This window comes from Apiospora marii, assembly GCF_038362585.1.
Source record: "Apiospora marii strain CBS 49790 chromosome Unknown utg000011l_segment0_segment0, whole genome shotgun sequence".
NCBI lineage: Eukaryota > Fungi > Ascomycota > Sordariomycetes > Amphisphaeriales > Apiosporaceae > Apiospora > Apiospora marii.
In genome coordinates, this window is record NW_027117382.1 from 2,585,046 (window position 1) to 2,611,547 (window position 26,502).

Consider the following 26,502-nt stretch of genomic DNA (forward strand, 5'->3'; position numbering starts at 1 on the left):
GAGTACCCCGGAAACAAACAACCTGCGTTTCGTTTCGTTTCGTTTCGTTTCGTTTCGATTGCGCTCCTTGATTAAAACTCCTGCTCTTCCGTGAAGAACATGCCGAAGCTGACGATAGTTCCGTAAATCAACAGTCCACCAAGGATACTCATGAACATCGCGGGAATACTGATCAAGGCGGCATGCGTCAGGACAACAGGCAGAGCTAGACGAGTGGTCCATGTCGTTAGTAAAAGTATAATTCCGGAGGCAGCAACACTCTGCAAGTCTGGGACTTACCGATGCCCATCAACACCATGAAACCCGTGCAGAAGCGGCCGAGGTCCAAGACGGCATTGCCCGAGCTCTCGACGAAGTCATCCGGGTTGGCGCAGTGGCTGGCGATCCAGTTGGGTACGGGCGCGAGCACGTAGGTGCCGACAACGAGCAGCGGGTAGTAGACTTTGAAGAGGGCGCATGACAGGATGACGAGCAGGAAGCCGACGGCCAGCACGAAGGAAAGCGCGATAATCGTCTTGAGGCCCGCGGTCGGCATCGTGGCGGTTTGATGTTTTGAAATGTTTTAATCGAAGCTGGTGCCGGGTGTTTCGATTTCGTTTGTAGGACCGGGAGGGATGGGTAGGCGTCGTCGGAAAGGTGATGTTGTGAGGCTGCGCGTAGTAGTAGTTGGGTCGGGCAGTCGGGATCTTGGATGCAGCTCAGTCAATCAATCGACCAGCATCAGGTACCCAAATAAAGTCCAGGAGCAGGCATAAAGTAGCGAGTTGCGTCAGCCTGTCGGGTCGGAGTGGAAGCTTGAGCCACAGTTGTTTGGAAGTGATCGGTGTAAGAAGCTGAGTGCCTGAGAAAGCCTTTGTGGCACGGGCTATCCACTCACAAGCGCTGTAGCTCCCTCCCCAACCGCTGCTGGCTGCGCTCTCCGCTAAACCACAAGGGGAGAGCTCCCACTCTCTCAGCTCGACCTTGTAGTGTAGGTAGCAGCTGCGTAAGTTCGTCTGCCTCGCCAACCGACGTCCCTCCAGATCATCAGCCTTGTGATACCAGTATTCCCAGAACACCAACCCACCACCACACCCACTTACCTTCCACCACGCCTCGAGTCTCGCAACAACATATCATCTTCCTCGCCAAATTACTGACGAATTGCCACAATGTTCCGGAACAACTATGATAACGATTCCGTCACATTGTAAGCTTTGGGCACCCGCACGTTTGTACCAGTGAATGGGGCCTCTCCGCTAACACGACTTCTCTCCCCCAGCTCTCCGCAAGGAAGAATATTCCAGGTCGAATATGCCGCCGAGGCCGTGAAGCAAGGTTCGGTTGTGGTTGGTCTGACAAGCAAGACACACGCAGTGCTAGTTGCTATCAAGGTACGACGACCCGACTTCTCCCCACCATCACCGCCGTCATACATGTAGCTTGTCTACAAATCGACCCGAAGCTCCAATCGAATTGCTGAAGTAGACTAACATGACTTTTTCTACGTAGCGTAATGCCGAAGAACTCTCCTCGTACCAGAAGAAGCTGTTCGCCGTCGACGAGCACGTCGGTCTGGCCATTGCCGGCCTCACATCCGACGCCCGTGTCCTGTCCAACTTCATGAAGAACCAGTGCCTGTCGCAACGGCTGACGTACGACCGCGCGATGCCGGTGGAGTCGCTGGTGCAGTCCATCGGCGACAAGGCGCAGATCAACACACAGCAGTACGGCAAGCGGCCGTACGGCGTCGGCCTGCTGATCGCCGGCATCGACGAGACGGGCCCCCATCTGTTCGAGTTCCAGCCCAGTGGTATGACCCAGGAGATGGTGGCCTGCGCCATCGGCGCCCGCTCCCAGATGGCCCGGACATACCTCGAGAAGAACGCCGAGCACTTCCCCGACTGCGGCCGCGACGAGCTCGTCAAGCACGGCCTGCGCGCCCTCAAGGAGACCCTCGTCCAGGACAAGGAGCTGACGCTCGAGAACACCAGCGTGGGCGTCGTGGGCGTGAAGGAGGCCGGCAAGAAGAACTTGGAGTACTTCAAGGTCCACGACGGCCCCGAGGTCAAGGAGTGGATCAACAGCGTGGCCGATGATGCGGAGGCGGGTGGGGACGCTGCCGAAGGCGAGGGCATGCAGGTCGATGAGTAAAGAGGGCTGCAGCACATGAAATGAACTCGAAACACTACAGACGACGGACATGACGATAGCTGCAGGCGTAGCGGGCATGGGTTTGGCATTCCCAAAATAGATATGGTTCAGCTGGACAAGCAGACAGGAAGAGTCCGTGAACAGCTGCTATCTACGATGTACTATAATGAACATGCTGAGATCACGTCAAGCGTCACTGATATCTGTGCTCATGATTATGATACCCCTGCTTGCACTGAAGGATGTAAAGCGCAGGTTAATCACCATTACCTTACAGTATATGAGGTTTGTAGAATAGCCAACATTGTGAGTTGAGGAAGGGGTATTCTGTATTTATTGGTTTTACTTGTCTTGTCTTGGCATCTATATTTCATCCTCTTCGTCGTCGAAGTCATCTTCGCGGCCCATCTCGTACAAGATCCGACCGCCCTCGCCAGCTCCTATGTCCGTCTGCGCATCAAAGTACGGCAATACGATTCCCTCACGGTCCTTCCTCTGCTTCTCCGTCAGCCCCAGGCTGAATGTCGTCTCGGCATCCTCGCCGCCTTCCCCGGCCGCCGGCTCATGAACATCGCGGAGCAGAGGGTGGTCGGACAGCAGCGATATCCTGGCCCCCGTGTCCACCTTGCTCTTGGCTGCGGAGAGCGGGGGCGCGCCAGGTGGCGGCGAGACCAGGACGAACTTCTCCGCGACGGACCGCCCGCTCCGCCTGCGGATCTCCATGTCCACCACCAGCCCCTCCACATCCCTTTGTCGCTTCTGCAGCCCGACCAGGACACCTTCGCGGCCTTCGCGCAGCCCAAACTCGGGCTCGACAAGGCTGCGGTCCCGCGCCAGCTTGCGCTCCACGGCCTGGCCCAGGTTCGAGGTCCGCAGGATCGCCGTCGCGAGGTGCGAGAGCACCGTCAGCGGGTGCGGCTCGTACTCGCCGAGGGAGCCCGGGGACAGGACCAGCGGCACGTCGGTGTGGTACGTGGCCACCAGGCTGACCGCGGGGCCCGTGATCAGACTTGACAGCACTTGGGGCATCTGCGAGGGGATCGCGGTGCAGAGGGGGTTGAGGGCGTCGAAGATCAGCAGGACTTCTACATATCGCGCGAAAACATCAGTGTTAGTGACGACATACTCACTCCCGTGTATGTATGATGGCAACAACTAGAATATCCGGGGAAGGAGGCCTGATCATGTTCAAGGAAAGGGTGACGCACTGTGAGTTTGCCCCGGGGCTCCAGTGGGATAATGCGAGACGATCTCGGAACGCAGCGCCTCGGGGGTCTTGCCCGTGCCTTGACAAAGATGTCTATATCTGCTGGCTTCTTGAGGGTTGCAAATGAGACAAAGACGATCTTGCTTCTAGAGATCTGCCGAGGGCTGTCAGTCTCGCTTGGTTTATATAAAAAGGGTGCCGTAGTCGTGATCAGCCTAATAGACTGCGTGCTGTATGCGACATGGGACCACAACTCAACTACCGACATGACATACCCTGGCTCTGGCCACAAATTCCCGGATTACTGGTTTGGCGCTCTGCTCCAGCGTGTCGAGTACGAGAGTCAGCGGACTGGCTCCATCGCGCAGGTTCAGGAGCTTCTGGAACAGAAGCAGGGCATGAGATCGCGAGTGCTGGGTTGTGGGCGCCATCTTGATCCTGGTTATGGAGTTCCCGTCAAATGCTGTTGACCCCCAGCGAGATACTGCCAGTGCTGCGGGGCGTTTTTTCAACCTTGCGCTCTCACTTTTGGCCGGATTGGTGTCAAATCGCGACTGTCCAGATGAGAGTCTCTTTATACAGATCAGGACTCTATATCACAGGTAAATTGAATAGACGCAGCGATGTGTTAGCCGGTTCAAAGTAGGAGGTTTGGGTATGCCCAAGACGGTCCCCGCAGGCAAAGACATTTTTGGATATCAAAATTCTAGTGGGGCCCCAACTTATAGCGAGCAACAGCTCCTGTCAGACTCCTACTCCAGCAATTGGTGTTTCTGTTGTATTACATTGCAGATACAGTTTCTGTTTTTATTATAGTCATTTATATGTAATTGCCTCATCCGTATCCTCCACGCTGAATCCGGTCTAGAACTTGCATGTAGAGTTCAAAGCATTGCCCTGGTTCGGCATGAGTGACAGTTGCAGGGAGCAAGAATGACATATACATGCAGAAAGCGACGACTGCATCTTCCCAGAAACACTGCCAAGGGTGTGTACATCTCCGGCTCGCCTTGACGAATCAGCCTGGCATTATGATTCGAGGACGGATCGTAGATTGTTGGCAATATGGTTAAGTAGCCAGACACCCAATGCAACTATATTGCGCTTGTATGCCCTTTTCATTTGCTCACATAGCCAAGCCGTCTTTTGTCACGCCCGTGCAAGTCCTTGCGAAGCTTAGCTGCATACACCTGCGTCAACTCTGCTATACTATTATCATATGTCTCCTCAACCCGTTTCCTTCCACCCGACTTTGTCTCTCTTTCTAATTATCTCTTTCTGCAGACTTTCACCAAGCTGATATCTCATAATCCATAGTCCAAGCCTGGGCATCCTCGGCCATGGTCAGACACGCGCTCCAGGGGCTGCTCTGCTGGCTCATGATCCAAGGGGGAAGGCCAATCCCCCTGAAGAATCCCCTCGAGGCCCGGGACTTTCTTGCCGAGGAGAGCTTGGTCGTCACAGATACTTATTACCCCCTCTCGAGGATCCCCCTAGACCGTGAATCTCTCCAGACATCTCAACTCCAAGATGGGCTCCAGCTCAGGCAATCCAGTCCCGGCACTGCCCCCCTAAGACCCATACCGAAGCAGACGCAGTATCTCATGTCGGTAGGCATTGGGGGCAAAAACTGGTCTATGATCCCCGACACCGGAAGCGCCGACACTTGGCTCATGTCCTCAACCTTCAAATGTCTCGATCGGTCGCACCAGCAACAAGACCAAATCGCCTGCAACTTTGGGCCCTCCTACCCAGGAAATTTCTCCGGCGGTAGGATTGACGAGCATATGAACATATCGTATGGCGGCGGGGACTCCCTCAACGGCGATATGGGATACGCGGAGTGAGTTATCCAAATTCGCTAGAACCAGCACGCATACACAGGAAGGCGAGGGCTAAGCTCTCTGGATAGCATCACTGTGGCCGGCATCGCAGTCCAAAAGCAGCAAATGTCCCTCGTGACATCAGCGGACATCCGCGGCAATGGTATCTTCAGTGGGATACTGGGTTTGGGTATGCGCGGGCTGACTACCTCGTACACGGGCTCGGATCCGTCCACCGACAGTCCTGCCACGGCCAAAGAATACGCCCCGCTCGTGGAGACGATGTCGAAGAAGATCGCTCCGTTGTTCAGCGTGGCCATGTCCCGCGATGAAGGCCGCTCGTTCATTTCATTCGGGGGAGTGCCTCCCAATGTCACGACCGGAGAGTTTGCTACAACGCCAATTCGTCAAGTGAGAACGCGACTCCGTTTTCTTTGCGCCCATCCGTGACACGAGAATATGCTTGCCTTGCTAACATGCTTACGTAGATGAGCGTGAACGGTGGCCCGAAGCGCTACATGTACTACGGCATCATGCCCGACAACATGAGGGTCAGCAACGCAGAGACGAACCAGACATGGCCCAAGCCGGCTGGCATGGTGGATGACACCGGCACCACCCTCAACTACTTCCCTGAAGACGTGGCCCGGACGATCAACGATCTCTTCGTGCCCCCGGCAGAATACGCCGGGTCCGGGACCTATGCCGTGCGGTGCGATGCAGTGCCCCCCAAGGTCGAAATCGGTATAGGGGGCAAGGCCATACCCATCCACCCTAGTAACCTCATCCTGCCCGAAACCAAGCAGACTACCGCCGATGGAGACTATTGCATATCAGGCGTGGCTGCCAATGTTGGTCTATCCATACTAGGCGATGCCTTCCTGGAGGAGTTGCTGGTTGTCTTTGACGTCTCGGACAAGAAGCAGATGAAATTTGCGCAGCGGACCGACAAGACGTCGCAATGATTGCAAAATTGCATAGGCACCCAATTACAGCCAACAATGCAGCTCAAAACGGCATATTCCTTACGCGTCATGTCCAAACACGCCCATTCCTCGGGGTTCTGTTTGTTGGAAATGCTCGTCGCCCAATCGTAGTATTTGTGACATACGCTTTGCATTTGGCTGGGTCCAGCAGCGAGGGACTCATCTTACAGCTCGACAGCCTGCCCATGTGTTCCTGCATGGATTTGTCGATCACCGACAGGGATCGTGACTAGTGACGTTATTCGTATACCCAATCCGTACCCACCCGTTTGCCCATTTCGCACGTGCTAGCGATGCAAGCAGTTAAAATGACAAGCCGAGGACGGCAACAAAAGTCGTAGTCGCGTAGGTGGCCGGCAATCCTCCCGGGTGGCTTGCAGTGACAAGGAGCCCGTTCCGCTGTCGAATGGCAATTTCTGTTAGCGGTTACCACTACTCCATCCGACGAGTTGCGCAATGTCGCCGTCTTGCAGATCCCGAGAAAGCTAGCCCCTAGCACGCTGAATAGTCTCTTACACTTATGCACGGTGCGTATATGACTATAAGTACGCTTGTAGCATCGAGATGGTTGATTTGGGAGTGCCGAGAGATTGTGTGGTTACATCCAGTGAAATAGAAAGAACAGAGTAGCCTCGCTTGGAATCTTGTGTGCTTGCATGGCCGCTTGCGATAGAGAAAAATGACCGATCGTAATCTGCAATGCCGGAAGCCACCGTTTCCGGGTAACTGTCTACCTGAAGCAGCAGTGCAACAGGATTCCGACTTTCAGCTCCGTGATTCAATTTTGGTTCCTGTCGGCCGGCAGTTGTGTGGTTGGTCACCATACTAAAGATAGTGCCCATGGTACCGACAGTCAAGTCATACCGCGTCACTGGCAAGTTTCGAAGTGAACAAACGTGGTATTCTTCCAGTCTCAGGTTAGCAAGACACAGGAGCCCAGCTAGGGAGAGAAACGCTACCAATCAGTTGTCAATTCTCAGTCAAGCCCGTGTCTGGACGCCCAAATAGGATTTGGGTAGACAATAGACTTGAGTCTAATCGTGTGTGCCATCCACTTGTCGTACGAGGGCTGGCAGCAAATTAAGCTGCCATTGTAACGTTCGGTCTATCTTCCAGTTCGGGAACGCTTTGGGGGGATTGGCTACGTTGATTTGGCCTACTCTACACTGCATTGGGGATAGACAGTCATCATGCTGGTATACTAACAGGAGGCTATCCGTAAAGCCGGTTCCTTCCAACCTTCTCCACATACGCCGCTTACTCAGGTGCACCCAAGCAACAAGTCTGCAACGGAGGCCCCGCCTACCTGTTCCGTGGACCCAGGCCCCCCTGGCAGCCTGGCTCTTTTCAGCCAACCGACAGTGATAAGGAAGAAGTTGGGACCTCGATCGCCAAACTCCTGCATATCTCGTCACGATCGTACTTTTTCTCCGATATATCATGCCCTTGCATGCCATGCTGGATATGGGGCTGTCAGGGGGGCTCTCGCGTTCCCCATCCTAATCCAGAGCTAACAACCTATATGTGGTCTGATATTTGCTGGAGGAGACGGGCTTTGACAGATTTTGACACACTATCATGCCTGGTCGACAAGGTCGCAAATGTTTGTACGTGTAATACGACCCTCAAATCATCCCGCAATGGGACGTTCTACGCAGATCTGCTTACAGACTGCGCACCGTATGCGGACTCTTGCCGTTGATTGAGCTCTGCAGGTATTGTAGGATAGCCGATCGGCAACGATGTTCGATCCTAAAGTTCAGATTGCATGCCGTCTACCGAGCATTCGCCAGAATAAGCAGGAGATCGTCTAATGTATTGTAGATGCTAGCACGGAGTTGAAATCAAAGTTCAGACTTAACTCTACCGACGGCGGACCGTTGCTTGGTGGTAACTGGCTCCCCTGCTGGGAAATGGGAAACACTCTCTCGGCTCTCACCCATGCATCCCGGTCCAAGGAAACAACGCTCCTCATGACAGGCTGGAGCTTGACACTAGCCTAGCCTCGACACTAGTCTTTGACATGTCGCTTTTTGGGCTGCTACTCCAGCATCAAGAACATCAGTGACGAAATTCCCCCAGTCTCTAAGAGGACGCTACGGGTGCTTTGACACACACCCCTCTACGCCGCATGGTAAGCATGGCACGATCTGCGTGCAATATGTATCGCGGTGCTCCCGGTTCTGTTCTGCAGAGGGCGATTTGAGACCAGAAGCTCTTGCTATCCCGATTCTTCACCACTCGCCTTGCTTTCTGTTGTTTCTGCTTAAGGACCGTCACGTTGGTGTCGTACCTATCCAGTAAAAGGCTTGGCCCCCTCACGCCGTATACGACAAAGTGAACTCAAACTTACACTGGTGATCCCTGTTTGCACTATCGAGCCAAATTTTCCAGAAATCTGACGTTGGTAGAACGCTTATAGAAGGGTGCCAGGTTTGGTTCCAAGACGAACAGACTTGAAGAAGAGAGAAGAAGAGGAAAAGTCAGTCCACAACTTAATATGTCGTCGGCCCACAGACGAATCATCAGCCCCCTGCGCCCGCGGGATAAGGCCCAGGGCTATCAGGATGAAGGGCGCCAAAGCTCCCTGAGCGTACGGTCTATCTCTGCCTTCGACCACCACCCTCACCAACAGCCAGAAGAGGAAGAGTACGACGAGGAAGGCGCCGCCATACCAGACATCCCCACGCGGAAGTCGAGCCGGGCACAAAACCTGGTCGATTTTATCACATCCCCAGAGGCCTTCAAGAACGTCCGCAAGACCAAGTTCAAAGAGGACATGACTCAAAATCCCCACGTCCAAACCTTGGGGGTGCCCCAGGTTTCCAGGCCCAGCAGGTAAGTTCTCTTCAGTTTGGTCGACCTAGATATCGATTTGGGAACAAATGCTGACATGATAACTCTACCAGCTCGTCAAGTAATCGAGACCAACCCTCTTCGGGGCGGTTGTCAAACCTGCGAGAGCACCCGCCGGCAGAGAGAGCAGCCAGTCCACGCTCTCCGCAAAGTCCACGAGACCAAGGCCCGGCAGATAGGATGTCGAATATGCAGGGCCAAGAAGCGACAGAACGAGGACAGGCTATACGACATTCTGCGTCGGCGGAGCGGTTGCCAAGTACGCGCGACTACCACACGCCGCAGAACCGCCGGCGCTCGGTTGGGCCCGACGACCAAATCAGCGTGGCCCAGTCCACAACGCAACGGAGCATGTTCTCCTCGAGGTCGCAGATGAACTCGTCTTCTTCCTCGCTGTTCTCGCCCACCTCGCTACCGCCGTTGCAGACCAAGGGCGGTGACGTGGACAACCTCGAGCCCCTGGCCGAGGAGGAGGTGGACCCGGCGTCGTTTGACCTCGTGGTGCCTGCGCACTCCCTCGGCAAGCAGTACTCGCTCGAGACCCAGTCCGAGCTGCTCTTCTCGGTCAAGCATCTCAGCATCATCTTCGACGACCCCGTGCTGCTCCAGCGCTTTACGACCTACCTCTGCGCCTACCGGCCACAGTCGGTGCGCGTCTTGGTCTACTACCTCGACGCGCTGAAGGCGCTCAAGGCCATCCAGTACGCCAATGCCGTCACCGAAGCCCTCACCTCTATCGAAGGACTGGACTACACCAAAGCGACGCCCGCCAAGACGATGAACTGCGGGCTCAAGGAGAAGATGAGGCAGGCCTTCGAGACGATTGCGAACCACGATCTGCCGGCCTACATCACGCACACCTACGTGCAAACGGTGAGCTTGACGATCAAGCGACGTATAGCGGATACGCTTCCGGTCCATCTGCGCGACATGTCCGAAGGTCTGGCAGAGGTCTTTTGTTTGACAGATCCGTCACGCCCGGACAATCCGATCGTGTTTGCTAGTGAAGGTACGCTGCCACCACCCCTGACTCCAGCCCCTTTAACCCCTTGAAATGGGAAAGAAGAAAGAAAAGAAATCAAAAAGATCTGGTGTGCTAATAAATCCGCTTGACAGAATTCCACAAGACAACCCAGTACGGCATGGACTACGTGCTCGGGCGCAACTGCCGTTTCCTCCAGGGACCCAAGACGAACCCCTTCAGCGTGAAGCGCATCAAGGAGAAGCTCGAGGCCGGCAAGGAGCACGTCGAGACATTCCTCAACTACCGCCGCGACGGCTCGCCCTTCATGAACCTGCTGATGGTGGCGCCCCTGTTCGACAGCCGCGGCAAGGTCCGCTACCACATCGGCGCCCAAGTCGACGTCTCCGGCTTAGTTAAGGAGGCGGCCGGCCTCGACTCGCTCGAGCGCCTGGTCGCACGCGAGAACCCGGAGCTTCTGCCCCAGCACTACCAGCAGCCGCAATCGCCGACGAAGCCGGACCACAAGCGCGGCCGCCACGCGAAGTTCAGCGACGGGGCCTCTGTTCGGACCAACGGCGTGGAGAAGACGAATGGTAGCAATGGTGACCACCAACAGACTGGCGAGCCCCGGGACGAGTTCCGCGAGCTCGCGGCCATGTTCACGATGCAAGAGCTTCGCACCGTCCGCGAGTCGGGCGGCTCCCTGCACCGCGTCCAACAGGAGGACATCTCGTCCACCGAAAACATAGCCAACTGGCGCAAGCCCCGCGTCCTGATCCGCGACGACATGACGCTGGACCGGCGGGACTCGGACCCCGTCCTGCACGACACGGCAGCCATGTACGCCGTCCAGGAGCCGCCCAGCGCTGCGGCCAACGGCAACGGCACCTCCTCGCACCGCCGCCTCGGCAGCAACGGCGGCGGCAAGGCGCCCAGCGTCCACAGCAGCGAGCGCATCTACATGGGCCCGGACCCGTCCTCGCCGTCCTCGGCCAACATCGGCGGCGGCCGGCTCAGCGGCGTCTACGAGCACTACCTGCTGGTGCGCCCGTACCCGTCGCTCAAGATCCTGTTCGCGTCGCCCTCGCTGCGGGTGCCGGGCATGCTGCAGTCCTCGTTCCTGTCGCGGGTGGGCGGGTCCCCGCGCCTGCTCGACGCCATCGAGCAGGCCCTCGCCGACGGTCAGGGCGTCACCGCCAAGGTCCGCTGGCTCTCGTCCGTCTCGGCCTCGGCCGCCTCGCGCAACATCGACGACGGCGCCGCCCCCGGCCGCGGCCGCTGGATCCACGCCACCCCCTTTTGGGCTCCAACGGCGCCGTGGGCGTCTGGATGGTGGTCCTGGTCGACGACGAGGCCGAAGCCTCGCGCCGCCTCCCGCGCGAGGCGCCGCCCGTCGAGCGCTACGTCAATGGTCGCCATCGGGGCGGCTTCGACGGCGGCCGCGGTGGGGACTACGCGCCGTCTGAGGACGGCATGAGTCTCGGGGGGTTCGCCGAGGAACAGAATCAGCAGCAGCGGAGAGGCGATAATGTCGGTGCGCGGAGAGTGCCGGCGGACTACGCGGAGCCGCCGATGCGGAATCCGAATCGGGCGCGGTCGCCAGAGGTCACGAGGATGGACTCGTTTTGAGGGGGTGGGAGGTAGAAGAAGTCTACTGTAAGATTTGTGCTGTTTTGTGCTGCAAGGCGTTATGCGGGCAAAGTCGATTTATGTTGAAGTGTATGTACGTACGGCTGGAGGTACGGGCTTGCTTGCTTTTCATTGCTTGTATACCCCTCATGTTTTCTTTGTTGATAGTATCAGACCGATAGTGATATGTATATAAAAACAATAATAACGGCATAAGTCAAGTATAAATACTTTATAAAGTTGATGTTTTATACTATTATTGGCTGACCCGTGTTGTCGGCGGCTACTCTCGTATGCGAATAGTTTACGTCAGTAACATGTCACCTCAACCGAAAGATGGCTTCATTGGCAAAATGTAACTTTGTAAGCCACAACTTAAGTGTAGGCAGTATATATAGTCCCTCATACCCACCGTTCTGTGTGGTCTGTCTATAATGGAAGAGAAGTCATCAGTTGAGTTCCCCAGTGTACCCAACGCCGTCGGCTTTATAATGGCTATATCATATCATGCTGGCCTCCAAAGTCACACCACCACCGTCCAGTAGACAACAAAGTAAGAAATGCAGTAGAAATGTGTGGGTGCGTGTATGCGCGAGGTTCGTCACCGCAACCATGGGGGTATGTCTTTATCAAGTGATGCCTTCCTTTCCCCCGGCATCCTTCTCATCTCTTTCTATTATCGGTATCGCATCCGCCTGTCTCTTCTACAAGCTTCCCTTTCACGCCGACTCGGCCTGGGCAAGAAGCCTCGCCCTCCAGCTGTTGCAGACCTCCTCGAACCCGCCCACCACGTCTCGGCAGACACTGGCACACTCGCGCTTCTGGAGCCGGTCGCTCCAGTTGCCGCGCGCCAGCCACCGCTCCCCTTCTTCCTTGAGCTCCTCCTCGCGCTTCATCTCGGCCACCATCTCCTTGGCGCTCCTTAATCTCCGAGTGGCTGTGGTGGTGGTCTGCCGCGACATCTGCAAGGTGTCCGAGAGGTAGTTGAGCGTCTGCACCAGGTCCGACGTGACCGAGTGCAGTGCCGTGAGCGAGTTGTAGGCCGACGTCGTGGGCCGCGGCATGTCGTCCGAGAGCGAGGAGAGCACGGGCAGCAGCTCGTCAATGGTCTCGGCGTCGGGCGGCAGCACGAGCGGTGAGAGCAGCGGGAAGGTCAGGTTGTGCAGTTGGCGGGTCTGGTGCGCCAGGTGTGTGGCCAGCGCCGAGTGCGCCGTGATCAGTCTAGTTGTGCTCCCCTCGACGCCTGATTGCGAACCCAGGTCGCGCAGGCCTTCCGTCACCCGCTGGAAAACGCTGTCGGCGGGGCTGCTTTCCGTGCCTCGTCGGGCAAGCGAGTCGACCGCGTCAATCCTGGCGACAAGGCTCGGCGGCATGCCGGGTGAATCTAGGTCCGAGTCCGAGCCGTATTCGCTGCCGTCGTAAATGCTGCCCTGATTTCGGCGGTGGCCCCGTGAATTGTTGGGCAGAGTCAGGCTCATGTGGTTCTTTTTGTGGTGGGGCAGAGGGGGTTCGCTCTGGCTCGCTACATCGACACCGCTATCTCTGATGCCGTCGTTGGCATGCCGCCGGCTGTTGTTGTTGTCTCCGTGCTCCGAGTTGGCGTCGGTCTCTGGGGCGCGCTCACCGTCCCCCTCTTCGTAGTACCCGTCCTCATCGTCGTCGCCGGATCCGGAGAGAGCATCGGCCAGCTCGTCGGCAAGGTTGCCCAGCCCGTTGTCTCCTCCCGGGGCGCCGCCAAACATGCTCATATCTTGTTCGTTCATGCTGTTGACGCTGCTGCGCAGGGGCGTCATGGGGTCCTGAGAGGATTTGGAAGCTCGCCGGGCGATGGGCGAACCGCCGCGGCTGGAGGGCTGGTACGAGTGCTGGTACGAGTTGTTGTCCACGGCGGAGGACTGTCGCGAATGCCGTGGCGTTCGCGGCGAGGAAGGCATGATTGATTATGTAGGTATCCGAGAGGGTTCGGTGTGGTTTCTTTTGACGGGAGCCAAGCGAGGGTGAGGGCGGAAGGGGGGTATCGTCTTGTATGTATTATAAGGATCGTCGATTTTGGCCCTTTGGGCAGCGAGACGGGGAAAAATTAGCGGTTGCTGTTTTTTTTTGTCGTAAGTGCATAAGCTCTTATTGTTGTCTCCCCTCCACAAAGTATGAAAAGCCACCAGAAAGGTTGACCTTGTTGTTGATTGTAGGCCGAATCACTTGGCTAAAAGGCCGATTGTTTGCTTTGTTCGTGGTGGCACCCGGCAGTCCGTGATATGGTTGCTAGTTGTCAAGTGGAGTGACTTGCAGAAGTGACAGGGGCAGGATGCTGTGGTGATGGTTGTGTGTATATCACCCCCCCCCTAAATCTATATCAGAGCCCCTAGCTAGACTCCTGAGACGGAGGAGACGAAGGGGGGAAAAAGAATGATAGATCCCTGGGAACGCATAAATCGCAGGGGCAGGAATGAGTCGATGACAGCCGGTCGCTCAAGTAACCTTGGATGTACGAATGGAGAACCTGTATGACCTTCCACCGTAATCACCACTAGACACCGCCGTGTCGCCGTTGTGTCTGCAAAGTTTGGAATAATCACTGACTATTACTTGCGCGTGCGGGCGGGAATGACATTCGAGATGAAGGGTGTTGTGTGGCTGTTTACACCACTAGATTTCGTGCCAAGGTCCCCCCTAGTTCCCCTGTAGTTAGCCCAGATGTGGTCAGGTACCGTCCCATCAGCTGGAATTGGGTTCTGAAAAACGGGTAGGTAGCATTCGACATCGGCATAATTGAGACCCTGAGCTCCGATCAAGCAACACGGTCGTGAATGTGGGGGAGGGGTCGTTATCGGTTTCCTGAACTTTCTCGACGTCCAGTTCAGAAGTTTTTGGTTTTTATGAGAGAGAGAGAGAGCAGCCTCCCAATAATACAGCCAACGCATACAGAAACTGAGAGGATCGGGTTGCTGAATCCGTTCCAGTTTCAAAATGGCCACATTTCGACGTTTTGACCCCAGTGATCTGGACAAAATATCCAAGTGCAACTTGGATCCCTTAACCGAAACCTATGGACTGGACTTCTACCTGCAATACTACGCAAAATGGCCATCCATGTTCCAAGTCGCCGAGGATGATCGAGGCAACATAATCGGCTACAGTAAGCATTGATGGTCCTAATCCAAGGCATAAAGAATCATGTAGGCGATATTGACTCGGCCATGCAGTCATGGGCAAGCTTGAGAGCTCCCCGGATTACTTCAGAAATTATGAACACTATCTGCCATGGCATGCTCACATTACCGCCCTCACCGTCGCACCCGAGGCTCGCCGTATGGGCATCGGCAAGATTCTATCGGAAAAGCTAGAGATTGCGGCGGACAACGGTAATGCCTGGTTTATGGATTTGTTCGTGCGCAAGAGCAACCACCGTGCTATCAGATTCTATGAGAGTATGGGTTATAGCGTATTCCGAGTTGTCAAGGACTACTACGGCGAGAACGTCGAGGACCCGTCGGCTGGTGGCGAAGATGCCTACGATATGCGCAAACCGATGAAACGTGACGTCAAGCACGAGCACATTCGTGAAAATGGCAGAGACTTTGAGGTTGACCCCGAAGATGTCTTCTGAAGGTAAGGAAGAGCATGGTACACGAATCTCGATCCTATTGATCACCAGAGATGGTTCAGTTTGTCCTGTTCCTCCTGCTAACGGAACCCCCCGTCTCCTCACCAGGCACCATCAACAGAATACACGCTGCCGCTGACGTATTTGCTCTCCGGGCTGAGGAGGAATACGATGACGTTGGCAGCCTCTACAGCCGTGCCCTGCCGACCGAAGGTAGCACCGTCGTCGAAAGGCGCATCAGCTGGACGGTTGATGAGCTCCCAGTTCTCCTGCATCAAAGGGGTATATATCGCTCCCGGTGCCACGGAATTGACTCGGATCTGACGAGGGCCAACCTCCTTCGCGGCTGCCTTTGTCAGGCCTATCACACCATGTTTGCTCGCTGAGTAGGCTCCGTGGAGAGCGAATCCTTTGATGATGCTGGTTAGCTTTGGTTTGATAGGAATTATACAGATAGACAGGCAAAACCAACCCTGAATCCCTTGGATGGAGGAGACGTTCACAATAGAGCCTCCATCTACGACGCTTTGCAGCTCTGCTCGTAGACAATACATCATTCCCGTCAGGTTGACCGCCATGATCTGGTGCCACTCGCTGTCTTCCAATTCTGCAACGGCACGCAGGCCGTGATGCTTTCCGATAATACCAGCACAATTCGCGGCCCCGTCAAGTTTGCCATACTTCTCGACGACGCCCTGAATCCAGGAGTCCACTTCATCGCGTTTGGTGACGTCCACCTTGGTCACCGAGAAAGGTACGTTGAGCGCGCTGAAGTACTCCTCGGTCTTCTTCAGCTGGTCCGGGTTCACATCTGCCACACAGACAGTGGCGCCTTTCTGCGACAGGATCTGAGCCGTGGCCAGCCCAATGCCTCTGGCCGCGCCACTGAGGGCAAAGACCATTCCCTCGAGTGACATCCTGCTGATGATACGAACCCGACACTACTGTGTGCGTGCTCAAGAGACGGAGGTAAGGCAAGCGGGGGGTCCTTATCTTATATGAGAAGACGAATAGTAAGTATGGACCACGTGGGGCGATGCGATTCTGCGTGAAGCCTTAATTATTGTGCCGAAGCTTAGAACGTTATGCAATGAGTGTTACTTGACAATAGTATTGATGTGATGATGATCTCTCATCTGAGCAGCTTGATCGATTGCTGCCCGGTGGAGGAAGGCCATGGTATCACGGCGAGGACTATCGCGAGCCCCGATATCCATTCCGGAAGTCATGTTGATTGGGTCGCTTATAGAGCTGCGAGCTTGAGTGATGGAGAAGAGAAAACGGACTATCTCTCAATAGAAGCAAGGCCGTCTCTGCAAGTATGAGGGGCAATGGGGAGATTACCTCAGTAGAGTCTCCAAATACCCGAGTTGGGGTGATACCTGTCAACCATGGCGGGGTATGGGTGGTGGTGCAGTGTGTTTATAGTCGGGGGCAGATGGCCCAAAAGCTTAAAAAGCCGCAACCGTTCTTGTCTCATATTAAACTCGGAGTCAATCTGAAGTCGGAGATCATCTTGGGACGGTCGAAAATGCACCATGAGTGTTACTAATCATGAGAGCCACTGAAGAGCTTTTGCATAGATATCCAACTGCTACGTGCGTGTACCCCATTCTTTGTTTCATTGCCATTCAGCTGTCCTATTGTCGATTTGTTGCTTATCCCAATCCTACTCCCACCTCCGACCCGACAAATGAGGCCATATGAACGAACATTGTTGGGTTATACTCCACTGGTATAGTAGATCTCGGTTGAAAAGCTTAATGCGCATGTCACGACGTCTTACAGTAGCAGTGGAGGGGCTGCAATAAACATAAGTAAGTACGGATGATAGGTGTTGTAAGGTGATGTGATGTTATGTAGGCATGTATCTAATGCCATCATCACACAGTCGCTTGGCAGACCAATTACTCGAGTCGTGCTATGTATCCTCTGTGCTTCAGCCAATCTTGGCCGCGGAAGGAGGGGCGATCGAAGGTCTCCTGAATCAGTGCATGTCCACAGGATCCAACGGCCCGGCTGCCACAGTGGCTCGGAAGAGGATCAAATCAATAAATTCAGACGGTTGGACTCTGAACGAACGTGGATCCGTACCACGGCTACGTGTGAACCATACTTCCTCTCCGTGTTCAAGTACACCTCATACTGACTGGACACCTGGATTATACGAGTGCAGCAATATAGTATTGTGAAAGGTCCCCAAAGATTAAGTTAGTTCTGGAACGATTCAGGTGTTCCGCATGACCACACCACCTCCCACTGCTGCCACCACCTCCGCACCCTTGGTTTGAAGTTGTTTCCCGCACTAATGCATTCACCCTGGTCAACCCCAGACTTGGGTTTACGCAATCGAAATGCGCCCGCCTGGCCTTACTGTTTCCTGCCGGCAGCTGCCCAAAACTGGGCCGTAAGGCCTGCTGGTACCTATATCCTAATGCAGCTGTATGCAATGTACATGTAGGAGACGACAAGGCCTGACAGCACTGCACTGCGCTGCGCTGCACAGCTGTCGGAATGCACTTTAAAGTTGGCATGCCGTGCTACCCCCCACCAGGAAATAGAAAAAACCCTTGCATCCCATGACCTCGTTTGATGATCCCTTATGACCGCCAAACTGCACTCCTATTCGGAACCCACGCCGTATGACCTCTTGCCCAAGTTGGTGACCCAGGTACTGCACATCCCTGTGGGGAGTGGGGCCCACGCCGCGGCTGTCGGCGGAGGCTTCAGCTTGTTACAGACAGAGGAGCCGGAGACGTCACTGGCTCGTCGTGAGCTCGAATCCCTGGTCACCAGCACCACCAGTCTTACGTGGACTGTCTTCTTTTGCGCCCATGCTGGCCACCCCTTCTTCTCTCTTCATCCTCCTCCGTACAACAGGTTCGCCAGCTTCACTTGATTTCCCTGCCTTTTCTGGTTCTAATTAAGCTCTGGTCAGCCTACCTAGACCGCAATCCTTCTCTCTCAATCGTTTGAATACGCTCCCTTCATTAGCTAGAATCCTCGGAGATCTCTACCTTCATTGGTCACACCGGAAATCTATGTAGTCGCGGGACGCCTGCCATTGGTGTCTTACTCCCCCACTGCTTGCTTGTCTGGGTAGAATCCGACAGCGCATCGCGTCATGAGATTCAATATTGTGTCTGCCCTAGGGGCACTGGCCGCCCTGGCTAGTGCCTCGACCTTGACGCCGAAGGTCTTGCCTTTGGTTGTTCGTAATCCGTACCTGAGCACCTGGTTGCCCTCCGCCAGAGACGAGCCTTGGAAACAATGGCCCATCTTCTATACCGGCAGCACCTTCGGGTTCGCTGTTATGGCCGCCGTGCCTGAGACAAACAGCGTATACCCTCTTCTCGGCCGCCCACACGACTTCTTGGGCGACAAGAGCGGCCGGTTAGTGACATAGGAAAGACCCCTCACATGACTTGATACTGATTGCCCCTGTAGTTACAAGACTGCTTTCCCGCACTACAATGGCCCAACCTTCGATGCGTCCACGACAAACCTGACGTACACCATCACCAATTCTACTGGCGATGGCGAGGTCAAGGTCATCCTGTCGTTCATGTCACCCATCACGCCAACTTCGACGTTCCGACAATCCCTTCCGGCCTCGTACATGACGGTCTATGTCGAGGGAAACCTGGATATCAGTATCTTCTGCGACATCAACGGAGAATGGGTCAGTGGGAACCGAGACAACCACATTAAGTGGGAGCTCTCGGAGTCCAAGTCCAACACGGCATCGGCCAGCCATCTCAAGACCTGGAAGGTCGAGCGCAAGTACCCAGAACTTCTTACTGAAAACTGGGACCATGCGGAATGGGGAACTCTTTACTTCACTGCGCCTGCTGATGCGCAGCATCAGTCTGGAGAGGCGAATGCACTCCGGCGCCAATTCTCAAAGCATGGAGAACTCACCAACAAAGTCGACTCCTCGTTCCGGAAGATGTTTGACGACGAGCCGCTATTTGCTTTTTCCAAACAGTTCAAGCTCAGTCACAACAGCTCTAGAAAGACAGTCGCTACCGATAGCATGCTTCTCACCTTCTCCCTTATCCAAGATCCAGTTGTGCAGTACGCTTCAGCGAGGGGATTGACTCAAATGCGTCCCCTATGGGCCTCATACTTCTTCACGGCAGAGGATATGATCCATTACCACTACCACGACTTCAAGGCCGCATCTTCTCTCGCACATGATTACTCCGAGACCCTGGCCAAAGACGCATTTGCGTCAGGGTCCGCTGATTATAGAGATATTGCGGCTCTATCGGCGCGCCAGGTATTTGGAGCTACGCAATGGGCTGGTACTCCTGATAATCCGATCCTCTTCTTGAAAGAGATCTCGTCGAACGGGAACTTCCAGACGGTCGATGTCATCTTCCCAGCATTCCCATTCTTCCTATACACAAACCCGCGATGGCTGGCCTACCTCTTGGAGCCACTCCTGGAGCACCAGTTGAGCGGACAATACCCCAACGACTACAGCATGCACGATCTAGGAACACACTTCCCCAACGCCACTGGTCACTCGGATGGCAATGATGAGTACATGCCTGTGGAAGAATGTGGAAACATGCTGATTATGGGGCTGGCCTTGGCCAACGCCATGAAAGATGGTTCTCAACCAGCGTTCGCTCAGGATGCTTCCACTACCGCTGTGGCTCTACGAGCTGGACCGAAGAAGTTCACTTCCTCAGTTGATGAGTACGGTATGGATCGGACTTGGGAAGCCATGGGCACCACCGGAGTGGAAGCTGCTCAGAAGTGGGTTTCTCACTCCTACTCCCTCTGGAAGAAATGGACAGGTTACCTTGTGCGCGAGTCCTTGATCCCAGCAAACCAGCTCTGCACCGACGATTTCGCTGGCTGGCTCGCCAATCAGACCAATCTGGCACTGAAAGGCATTGTCGGTATCAAAGCGATGGCTGAGCTATCGGAGCTCGTTGGAAGCTCAAGCGAAGCTCATGAATACAGCCGTATCGCCGAAAAGTATATCGATAAGTGGCAGGAGATGGGCATCTCACGCGACGGCACGCACGCCAAGCTCTCTTACACGTGGGAGGGTTCATGGACGACGATCTACAACCTATACGCAGATTCTCTGCTGTGCTTCCATCTCCCCGGCAACAAGTCCTCTCCCTTCATCCCGGAGAAGGTTTATCAGATGCAGAGTGACTGGTACCACAACGTGTTGCAAAGATACGGGTTACCCCTGGACCAACGTAGCCTGCAGACGAAGAGCGATTGGGAATTTTTCGCTGCTGCTGTTGCCAGTAAGAAAGTGCGCACTGAGATTCTACAGTCTGTGGCGAAATGGGTCAATGAGACATCTACCCGTAAGTTTCCTCCAAACCTCGATTTTGTTCTCGCTTTTCCCCTTACCCATTTTTAATCTTGTTTTTGCTTTATTTTTCTTTTTTATCAAAATGTTCATACACCCTGGAACTGCTTTACTAACCTGGCTTCTGTCTTTAGATTTGCCGCTTACAGATCTGTACGATACCGAGGGAGACGGCGGGTTCCCCTCAGGAATTGAGTTCAAGGCCCGGCCAGTAGTAGGGGGCCACTTTGCGTTCCTGGCGCTCGAGAGAGCTTGTGGAGGTAAAGCTGCCGAAGCTCTGGGCTACCTGGATCTGGTCGAGCCGGCCAAGATCGATGTGGAAGCCGCCCTGAACCCCGACGACAATGGTCCATCGGAGTTGTAGTGTGATGGATGGATATGATACTGGTTGGGAATAGTGTTGTTCTTGGTTCTTGATGGTCATAGCTTGCATGAATCCACGCTTGACTCGGAGTTAGAGGGCAGTCGGTGTCGTCCTGTTTTGGGCATCCGTCATGCCCAAATACCAACTATTACACGACCTATCAGTTATTCCATTATTCAATTGGCAATTCAAATCTGTTTAGCTATCCCACTGCAACATGTTTATATTCAACCATTTATTCCATTGCCTACCAGCTAAACTATTGAGAATTGATGTTATATACATGCTCTTGTGGCGATGTTTGTTTACTATGTATGAGTTAGGTATCCTGAGTATCATTTCGGTAAAGTCGTTCAATTAAATTGCATCTGCATATTTCGACACCAAGGCAATGCAACAAGACAGCAGGAAAGAAAAGGCAAATTTAAGGCAATAGGTACTTGTTGCCTTAGTCACTAACGCAGATCAAGGATGCTTGCAGATTCTGAATATGGCACTGCAATTGCCATAAGAGCTTGTCGGGCTGCATTCCTGACTTCAGCTTTAATCTGGCTGTTTGCAGCATTTCAAGACAGCACAGGCCACACTTATGTCGGTAGCCTACCTACAGCGTGTACAGCATCTAACATCTACATGAACTTCAGCAACCCTCTGCTCCTCAAGATCACATGCGCACACCGACTGACTCCATAGGCGCTCGCGGGTTGTAAACACTGATTTCAGATGCGTTGATATACGGGTAGATTAAAGCTTTGAAAAAGCTTGAGGCGAGCTGAATGCTGCTATTATTTTATTTTTTAGAAACTAGATGCACCCGCCGCGCGGAAAGGTGTGGAAAGCAGTGGCATACACGTAGCATTGAGTCAGTGTAGTGCGGCTCACAGCGGGCCAGCTCCCCGACACCGAATGACTGATGCTCCCCACTTGGCGAATCTGCGAACTGACGGGAACTTTTTGAGAGCCCCACCTTTTCGCTGTTGTTGCTGCTCAACCTTGGAACCTAGAACCTTAGAATTCTGGCAGCCTCGTCCATCCTGCATCTCTCAACCAAGACTCCATCCTACTTTTTAGATCTGGATCTACGGCAGTTTGTCAACCTCATTCATTGTTTTGGCCATATTCAGAGAACCCGGCATCAAGTTGTGTTGACAGAACACATCTCAACCCAAACAACTAACCCATCTAGTGACTTGTTTCGACACTGTGCTGCTAGGTAGGTCAACCTCGCTTAATATTTTTCCTTTTTTTTTTTTTCTGCCTTCTGTCATATCTCCCTGTCTGCCTTCGCCCGGGTGGCACGTACAATTTTTTTTCCTTGGCCAGTCAACTGCCACCCACCGGGATCTGATAGTGCAGCCACACCTGCTGCCTGCATCGATTTCTCATTTCGCAATTCTCATCATCATTCCCTCTTTCTCACAACAACAACAACAACCACCTCGCCACCATCCACTGCACCTGATTGAATCGGTGCGATTGCCTTAATATTTTCGAACCTCGTCTTTTGTTCGCAGGCAAACCCGAGTTCAATTCTCACTTCTTTAGCACTTTCGCACCTCGGCCATAGCACTAGGCCAATTTCCCATACCCACTACACGTGCCAACCGCGCTGCTCAACAGCCGAACTGCGCTAGTGACAGCACGCTCACCTTTCTTCCCACAGACATAACCAACTGAGAAGACTCAGTTAAACCATCGCATCATGGCTACCGCTGCTATGGACTATGAGACTGCTGACGGCGATCGCTTCGAAGGTAAGTACACCCCAGCACCAATCTATTCTCACCACTGTGGCGCCTCAATGCTTTCGTTGGTGTTGTGCCGCATCTAATTAACTCTGCGCTCCACGTCGCGTTTTCATCTTGCTAATTCTTCTCGCTGCTAATAGACGATGGTCCTCGATACGAGCGCGACCAGCGAAGCGCTTCCCCTCGCGCCTCTCGCGATGATGGTCACGATACCCGTCGCCGCTCAGCCTCGCCCAACGGCAACAATGACACGTAAGCAACTCAATCGTATTTTACAAAGTCACACGACCCTAATCCTAACGCGAAGTCGGTACAGCAACATGAAGGATGACGGTGGTCACAAGAACGATGAAGACGGCGCCATCAACCCCGGCTCCAACCTGTTCGTGACTGGCATCCATCCCAGACTGACTGAAGGCGAGGTTACGCGCCTCTTCGAGAAGTACGGCGAGGTTGAGAAGTGCCAGATCATGAAGGATCCCCACACCAAGGAGTCCCGAGGTTTCGGCTTCGTCAAGATGGTTACCTCAGATCAGGCCGATGCTGCCAAGGATGGCCTGCAAGGCGAGGTCATCGATGGTCGTACCTTGAGCATTGAGAAGGCCCGCCGCGCCCGTCCTCGCACTCCCACCCCCGGCAAGTACTTCGGTCCTCCCAAGCGAGGTGAGTTTACCCCAGCAGCCCCATATGTTACTAGATCCAATTCTCACAATCCAGAATCAGAGGGTGGCCGTCGCTTCGATGACCGTGGTCGCCGCGGTGGCGGCGGTTACGGTGGCGGTGGTGGTGGCTACGGCGGTGGCTATGGCGGCCGTGATGATCCTTACCGTTACCGAGGAGGTGGCGGCGGAGGTGGCTATGATCGCCGTGATGATCGCGGCTATGACCGCGGCTATGATCGAAACTACCGCGACGACCGTGGATACGACCGTACTTACCGCGAGGAAAGAGGTGGATACAGAGAGGAGCGCGGTGGCGGTGGCGGCGGCTACGAGAGACGCGACCGCGACGACACCTACACCGGCAGCGCCGGCCGTACTGACCGCTACGCCAGCGGTGGTCGCGATGACCGCGACAGTGGACGCTACGGCGGTCGTGGCGGCGGCGGCGACAGAGATCGTGGCTACGAACGCCCTGAGCGCGAGGCTCGATCCCGCGATGCGGCCCCTTCTGGCTACGCTGAGTCGGGCTCCCGCCCTGAGCGCGATGCTTACGGAGGTGGTGCTGCTTAGTGGTCAGCAAGGTAATCTCGGCGAGTTTCTGGCCAGTCCTGACTTGATGTCTTTCGGGCCCTCTCCGAGTGTCTCCGGTGATTTTGTCTTGGACAGGCGGTTCAAGATAAGTCCTCTCTAGCTTGATCTCATTATCTCTTGTTGTGTCTAGGCATACGAATGCGGCGGATACCAGAAAATTTGCCACGAGGAGTTTCATACGGCAGGCAGGAAGGAAAAAGGCATTTCCCCACTTGTTTTCCTATTTCTATCCTAATCTTGGAAGGGGAGACCGACAGTGGTGGTGCCCGGATGTTTTCGACGGTATTGACCAGGTGACGTCTGTGTTTGGAAGGACTCTGCGGACGTGGGTTTGAGTTAATGCGGCACCCCGAGGTTTCTCGCGACTATTCCCCCAATACCTTGCCACCTTCGCTGGATCTCACCACACCCCACATCTCGTTTCTGCCGTGGACACCACCAAGATCGCCTAATTCACCCTTTCCAGCCACACTTGTATCATTATTTTCAGTTCCGAGGGTTTCGAGACTTGACGAAGCATAACGACTGCAGAGTTTTCAGCAGCATTTTGCCGGCATAGGTCAAGAGACCTCTCAGCATGATATGGCCAGCAAACAGCAAAGTGCAACTCGTAATTGATCGCAAATTCCACCAATGGTGCAACACTTGACACGACTTTCCGTAAACACAATGAACTCGCCCATAAACCAATCGTCCTCGCCAGAATCCCTGACCTTTTCAGCATGATGGGACTTTCAGCAATCGCCGTAAAGAGCCAGCATGAAAAAGGGCAGCTCTCGCCAGCCTTGTCGGAGAAGCATATACATGTCGCAGTCAGCATTGTCCAGCAATTCGTTTTCGACTGCACGCCTTCCTTTGTGCGAGCGCGCCTCATTCCATACCCTGGACTCTGCACCTCAAGGTAAATGTCCCCGAACAAAGAAAAACAACTGACAGTGCGGGCCTCAATGGCACCATTCTAGCATGAAAACATTGGAATGCACGTGTTTTGGAATTGCACAACATGGTAAGGCCTGAACCCGACACCTGTTAGATTCCTGGATTCGGTCCCCTGGCCAATGCTTTCAGATGCTGCCTGACTCAGGTAGGGGGGACGAGATGAGTTGCTATTTCGTCCGAAAGGGCGTTATTCAGGACAAGTCAGAGTGTAAGCATAGGTTTATAGGTATGTAGTTGAATGAAATGATTGAACTGGTTGCATATCTTCTCAAAGTCCAGGTGCCGCTCTAGTTGTCAAGAACTGATCCGGCTTAATGAGGAAGCTACTTTTCTAGTCACGTACATTTCTAGAAACATGAGGGTGTATACACAATACACATCGCCTTCCAATTTGAAAGCCCATGGCAGATAGCATATGATTCGAACCAGATGTCTCTAGTAGCGTGGACATCCATTTGGATAGGCTCCTTTGTGTCTTCGCAGCGGTAGCCGTGCAGTGAGTCTGCTGTTCTCAAGTGAGACAACAAAGGCCCAAGCCGGAAGCATCTCCCAGAAAGCGTATGATGATACCGAAAGAGGAAGTCTAGGGGCACAAAGCCTCAGCTCCAATACTATCTGCTTCTCTTTGACCTGAATATGGAAGACATTCTGCTTTTCCATAGCTATCAGTTCTCTTGCTCTCTCTTCAGCTTGTTCATAAATCGAAGAGAAACAATAAGCCGACTCGAGGCCCCAGGAGGCAGGCCCGTTATCTACTGATATAAAACAGCCCTTTTTATTCAAGACACCCGTCTATCTATCCATCGCTCTTTCTCAAATCGGGAAGAATTGGCTGCTATCGGGTAAAGAGTCATCGCCATCATGGCAACACAGAAAAGCTGGGCAAAACAGGTGGGGGAGGATGAGATCGTCCCCGGTAAGTGTTATGCCACCCATTTCTGTTCCTTGTTTGTCTTTTGAGATCCGTTGTCTCCTCTCCCAGACCATTCAAAGTAGCTGTTCGTTAACACACCCTGGCGCAAAAGATGCTGAGCTACAACGGGAAAATACGCATAACGCACCTTACCCCGGCTTCGTACTGCAAGAGGAAGTAACATGGGTTCCTCATGAGTCACAAGAAGAGCGGCTCGCCGAAGAGCAGCAGGCCAGGCGCAAGATGCTTGTGGCCCAGCGCCGGCGGGAACGTCGCCAGCGTGTCCGGCAGCGGCTTCGCGAGAAGCGCGAGATCGAGGCCCTCCAGGAGCGGCTCCGCAAGAAGGCTACAGGCAAAGCGAATGCGGGAGTGTCGCCGGCCAAGGCGGCCAAGCTGCAAGAGCATGCGGAGGCGCAGCAGCAGAAGGAGGCCCAGGGCCGGAAGCGCGACCGCCGCCGGGTGCGCATCAACAACACCATCGCGTCGCTCATCGATGCGGTGCGGGCCACGCGGAACGACGCCGCCGCCGAGCACTTCACGGATGGACTTCTGGCCGAGCTGGGCAATGGATCTGGTACCGACGGAGGCAGCGTCGACCGCGAGGCGGCGAAGATTAAGGAGATTACGCGCACGCTTAACGACCACGCCTATATGTGTGTGCAGAGGATGCGGGCCCATGGCTCTGATACTGATAATGAATGGGAAGGTAAACAGGAGGTAGAAGGGTACGAAGATGGGG

The 26,502-nt window shown here is 54.4% G+C and overlaps 12 protein-coding genes across 12 annotated transcripts; 7 read left to right on the top strand and 5 right to left on the bottom strand.

Moving 5' to 3' along the window:
* Nucleotides 1-71: 71 nt before the first annotated feature.
* PG985_013888 (VPS55-involved in late endosome to vacuole trafficking) lies at nt 72-535 on the bottom strand (the record flags this gene model as incomplete). Its single annotated transcript, XM_066833654.1, has 2 exons — nt 72-205; nt 280-535. The coding sequence occupies 2 exons, from the start codon at nt 533-535 to the stop codon at nt 72-74; spliced, it is 390 nt and encodes a 129-aa protein (XP_066678394.1).
* A 616-nt stretch (nt 536-1,151) lies between these two features.
* Nucleotides 1,152-2,133, top strand: PG985_013889 (N-terminal nucleophile aminohydrolase; the record flags this gene model as incomplete). Its single annotated transcript, XM_066833655.1, has 3 exons — nt 1,152-1,189; nt 1,262-1,373; nt 1,492-2,133. 3 exons carry the CDS (start codon nt 1,152-1,154, stop codon nt 2,131-2,133), a joined length of 792 nt encoding a protein of 263 aa, XP_066678395.1.
* A 363-nt stretch (nt 2,134-2,496) lies between these two features.
* Nucleotides 2,497-3,771, bottom strand: PG985_013890 (Elongator complex protein 5; the record flags this gene model as incomplete). The annotated part of the gene is made up of 3 exons (XM_066833656.1): nt 2,497-3,288; nt 3,342-3,563; nt 3,616-3,771. The coding sequence occupies 3 exons, from the start codon at nt 3,769-3,771 to the stop codon at nt 2,497-2,499; spliced, it is 1,170 nt and encodes a 389-aa protein (XP_066678396.1).
* An 888-nt stretch (nt 3,772-4,659) lies between these two features.
* On the top strand, nt 4,660-6,128 carry PG985_013891 (aspartic-type endopeptidase; the record flags this gene model as incomplete). Its single annotated transcript, XM_066833657.1, has 3 exons — nt 4,660-5,183; nt 5,253-5,574; nt 5,652-6,128. Coding segments are annotated over 3 exons (1,323 nt in total), but the record flags the coding sequence as incomplete, so codon positions are not given.
* Nucleotides 6,129-8,649: 2,521 nt separating this feature from the next.
* Nucleotides 8,650-11,598, top strand: PG985_013892 (uncharacterized protein; the record flags this gene model as incomplete). The annotated part of the gene is made up of 4 exons (XM_066833658.1): nt 8,650-8,987; nt 9,059-10,014; nt 10,122-11,257; nt 11,323-11,598. 4 exons carry the CDS (start codon nt 8,650-8,652, stop codon nt 11,596-11,598), a joined length of 2,706 nt encoding a protein of 901 aa, XP_066678398.1.
* A 719-nt stretch (nt 11,599-12,317) lies between these two features.
* Nucleotides 12,318-13,532, bottom strand: PG985_013893 (uncharacterized protein; the record flags this gene model as incomplete). Its single annotated transcript, XM_066833659.1, has 1 exon — nt 12,318-13,532. One exon carries the CDS (start codon nt 13,530-13,532, stop codon nt 12,318-12,320), a length of 1,215 nt encoding a protein of 404 aa, XP_066678399.1.
* A 1,033-nt stretch (nt 13,533-14,565) lies between these two features.
* PG985_013894 (N-alpha-acetyltransferase 20) lies at nt 14,566-15,205 on the top strand (the record flags this gene model as incomplete). The annotated part of the gene is made up of 2 exons (XM_066833660.1): nt 14,566-14,734; nt 14,802-15,205. The coding sequence occupies 2 exons, from the start codon at nt 14,566-14,568 to the stop codon at nt 15,203-15,205; spliced, it is 573 nt and encodes a 190-aa protein (XP_066678400.1).
* Nucleotides 15,206-15,303: 98 nt separating this feature from the next.
* PG985_013895 (short-chain dehydrogenase) lies at nt 15,304-16,119 on the bottom strand (the record flags this gene model as incomplete). Its single annotated transcript, XM_066833661.1, has 1 exon — nt 15,304-16,119. One exon carries the CDS (start codon nt 16,117-16,119, stop codon nt 15,304-15,306), a length of 816 nt encoding a protein of 271 aa, XP_066678401.1.
* Nucleotides 16,120-17,804: 1,685 nt separating this feature from the next.
* PG985_013896 (uncharacterized protein) lies at nt 17,805-18,101 on the top strand (the record flags this gene model as incomplete). The annotated part of the gene is made up of 1 exon (XM_066833662.1): nt 17,805-18,101. One exon carries the CDS (start codon nt 17,805-17,807, stop codon nt 18,099-18,101), a length of 297 nt encoding a protein of 98 aa, XP_066678402.1.
* Nucleotides 18,102-18,326: 225 nt separating this feature from the next.
* Nucleotides 18,327-20,910, top strand: PG985_013897 (uncharacterized protein; the record flags this gene model as incomplete). The annotated part of the gene is made up of 3 exons (XM_066833663.1): nt 18,327-18,595; nt 18,650-20,541; nt 20,681-20,910. The coding sequence occupies 3 exons, from the start codon at nt 18,327-18,329 to the stop codon at nt 20,908-20,910; spliced, it is 2,391 nt and encodes a 796-aa protein (XP_066678403.1).
* A 1,702-nt stretch (nt 20,911-22,612) lies between these two features.
* On the top strand, nt 22,613-23,890 carry PG985_013898 (uncharacterized protein; the record flags this gene model as incomplete). Its single annotated transcript, XM_066833664.1, has 3 exons — nt 22,613-22,664; nt 22,799-22,910; nt 22,975-23,890. The coding sequence occupies 3 exons, from the start codon at nt 22,613-22,615 to the stop codon at nt 23,888-23,890; spliced, it is 1,080 nt and encodes a 359-aa protein (XP_066678404.1).
* A 2,071-nt stretch (nt 23,891-25,961) lies between these two features.
* On the bottom strand, nt 25,962-26,441 carry PG985_013899 (uncharacterized protein; the record flags this gene model as incomplete). Its single annotated transcript, XM_066833665.1, has 1 exon — nt 25,962-26,441. One exon carries the CDS (start codon nt 26,439-26,441, stop codon nt 25,962-25,964), a length of 480 nt encoding a protein of 159 aa, XP_066678405.1.
* Between the last annotated feature and the right edge of the window lie 61 nt (nt 26,442-26,502).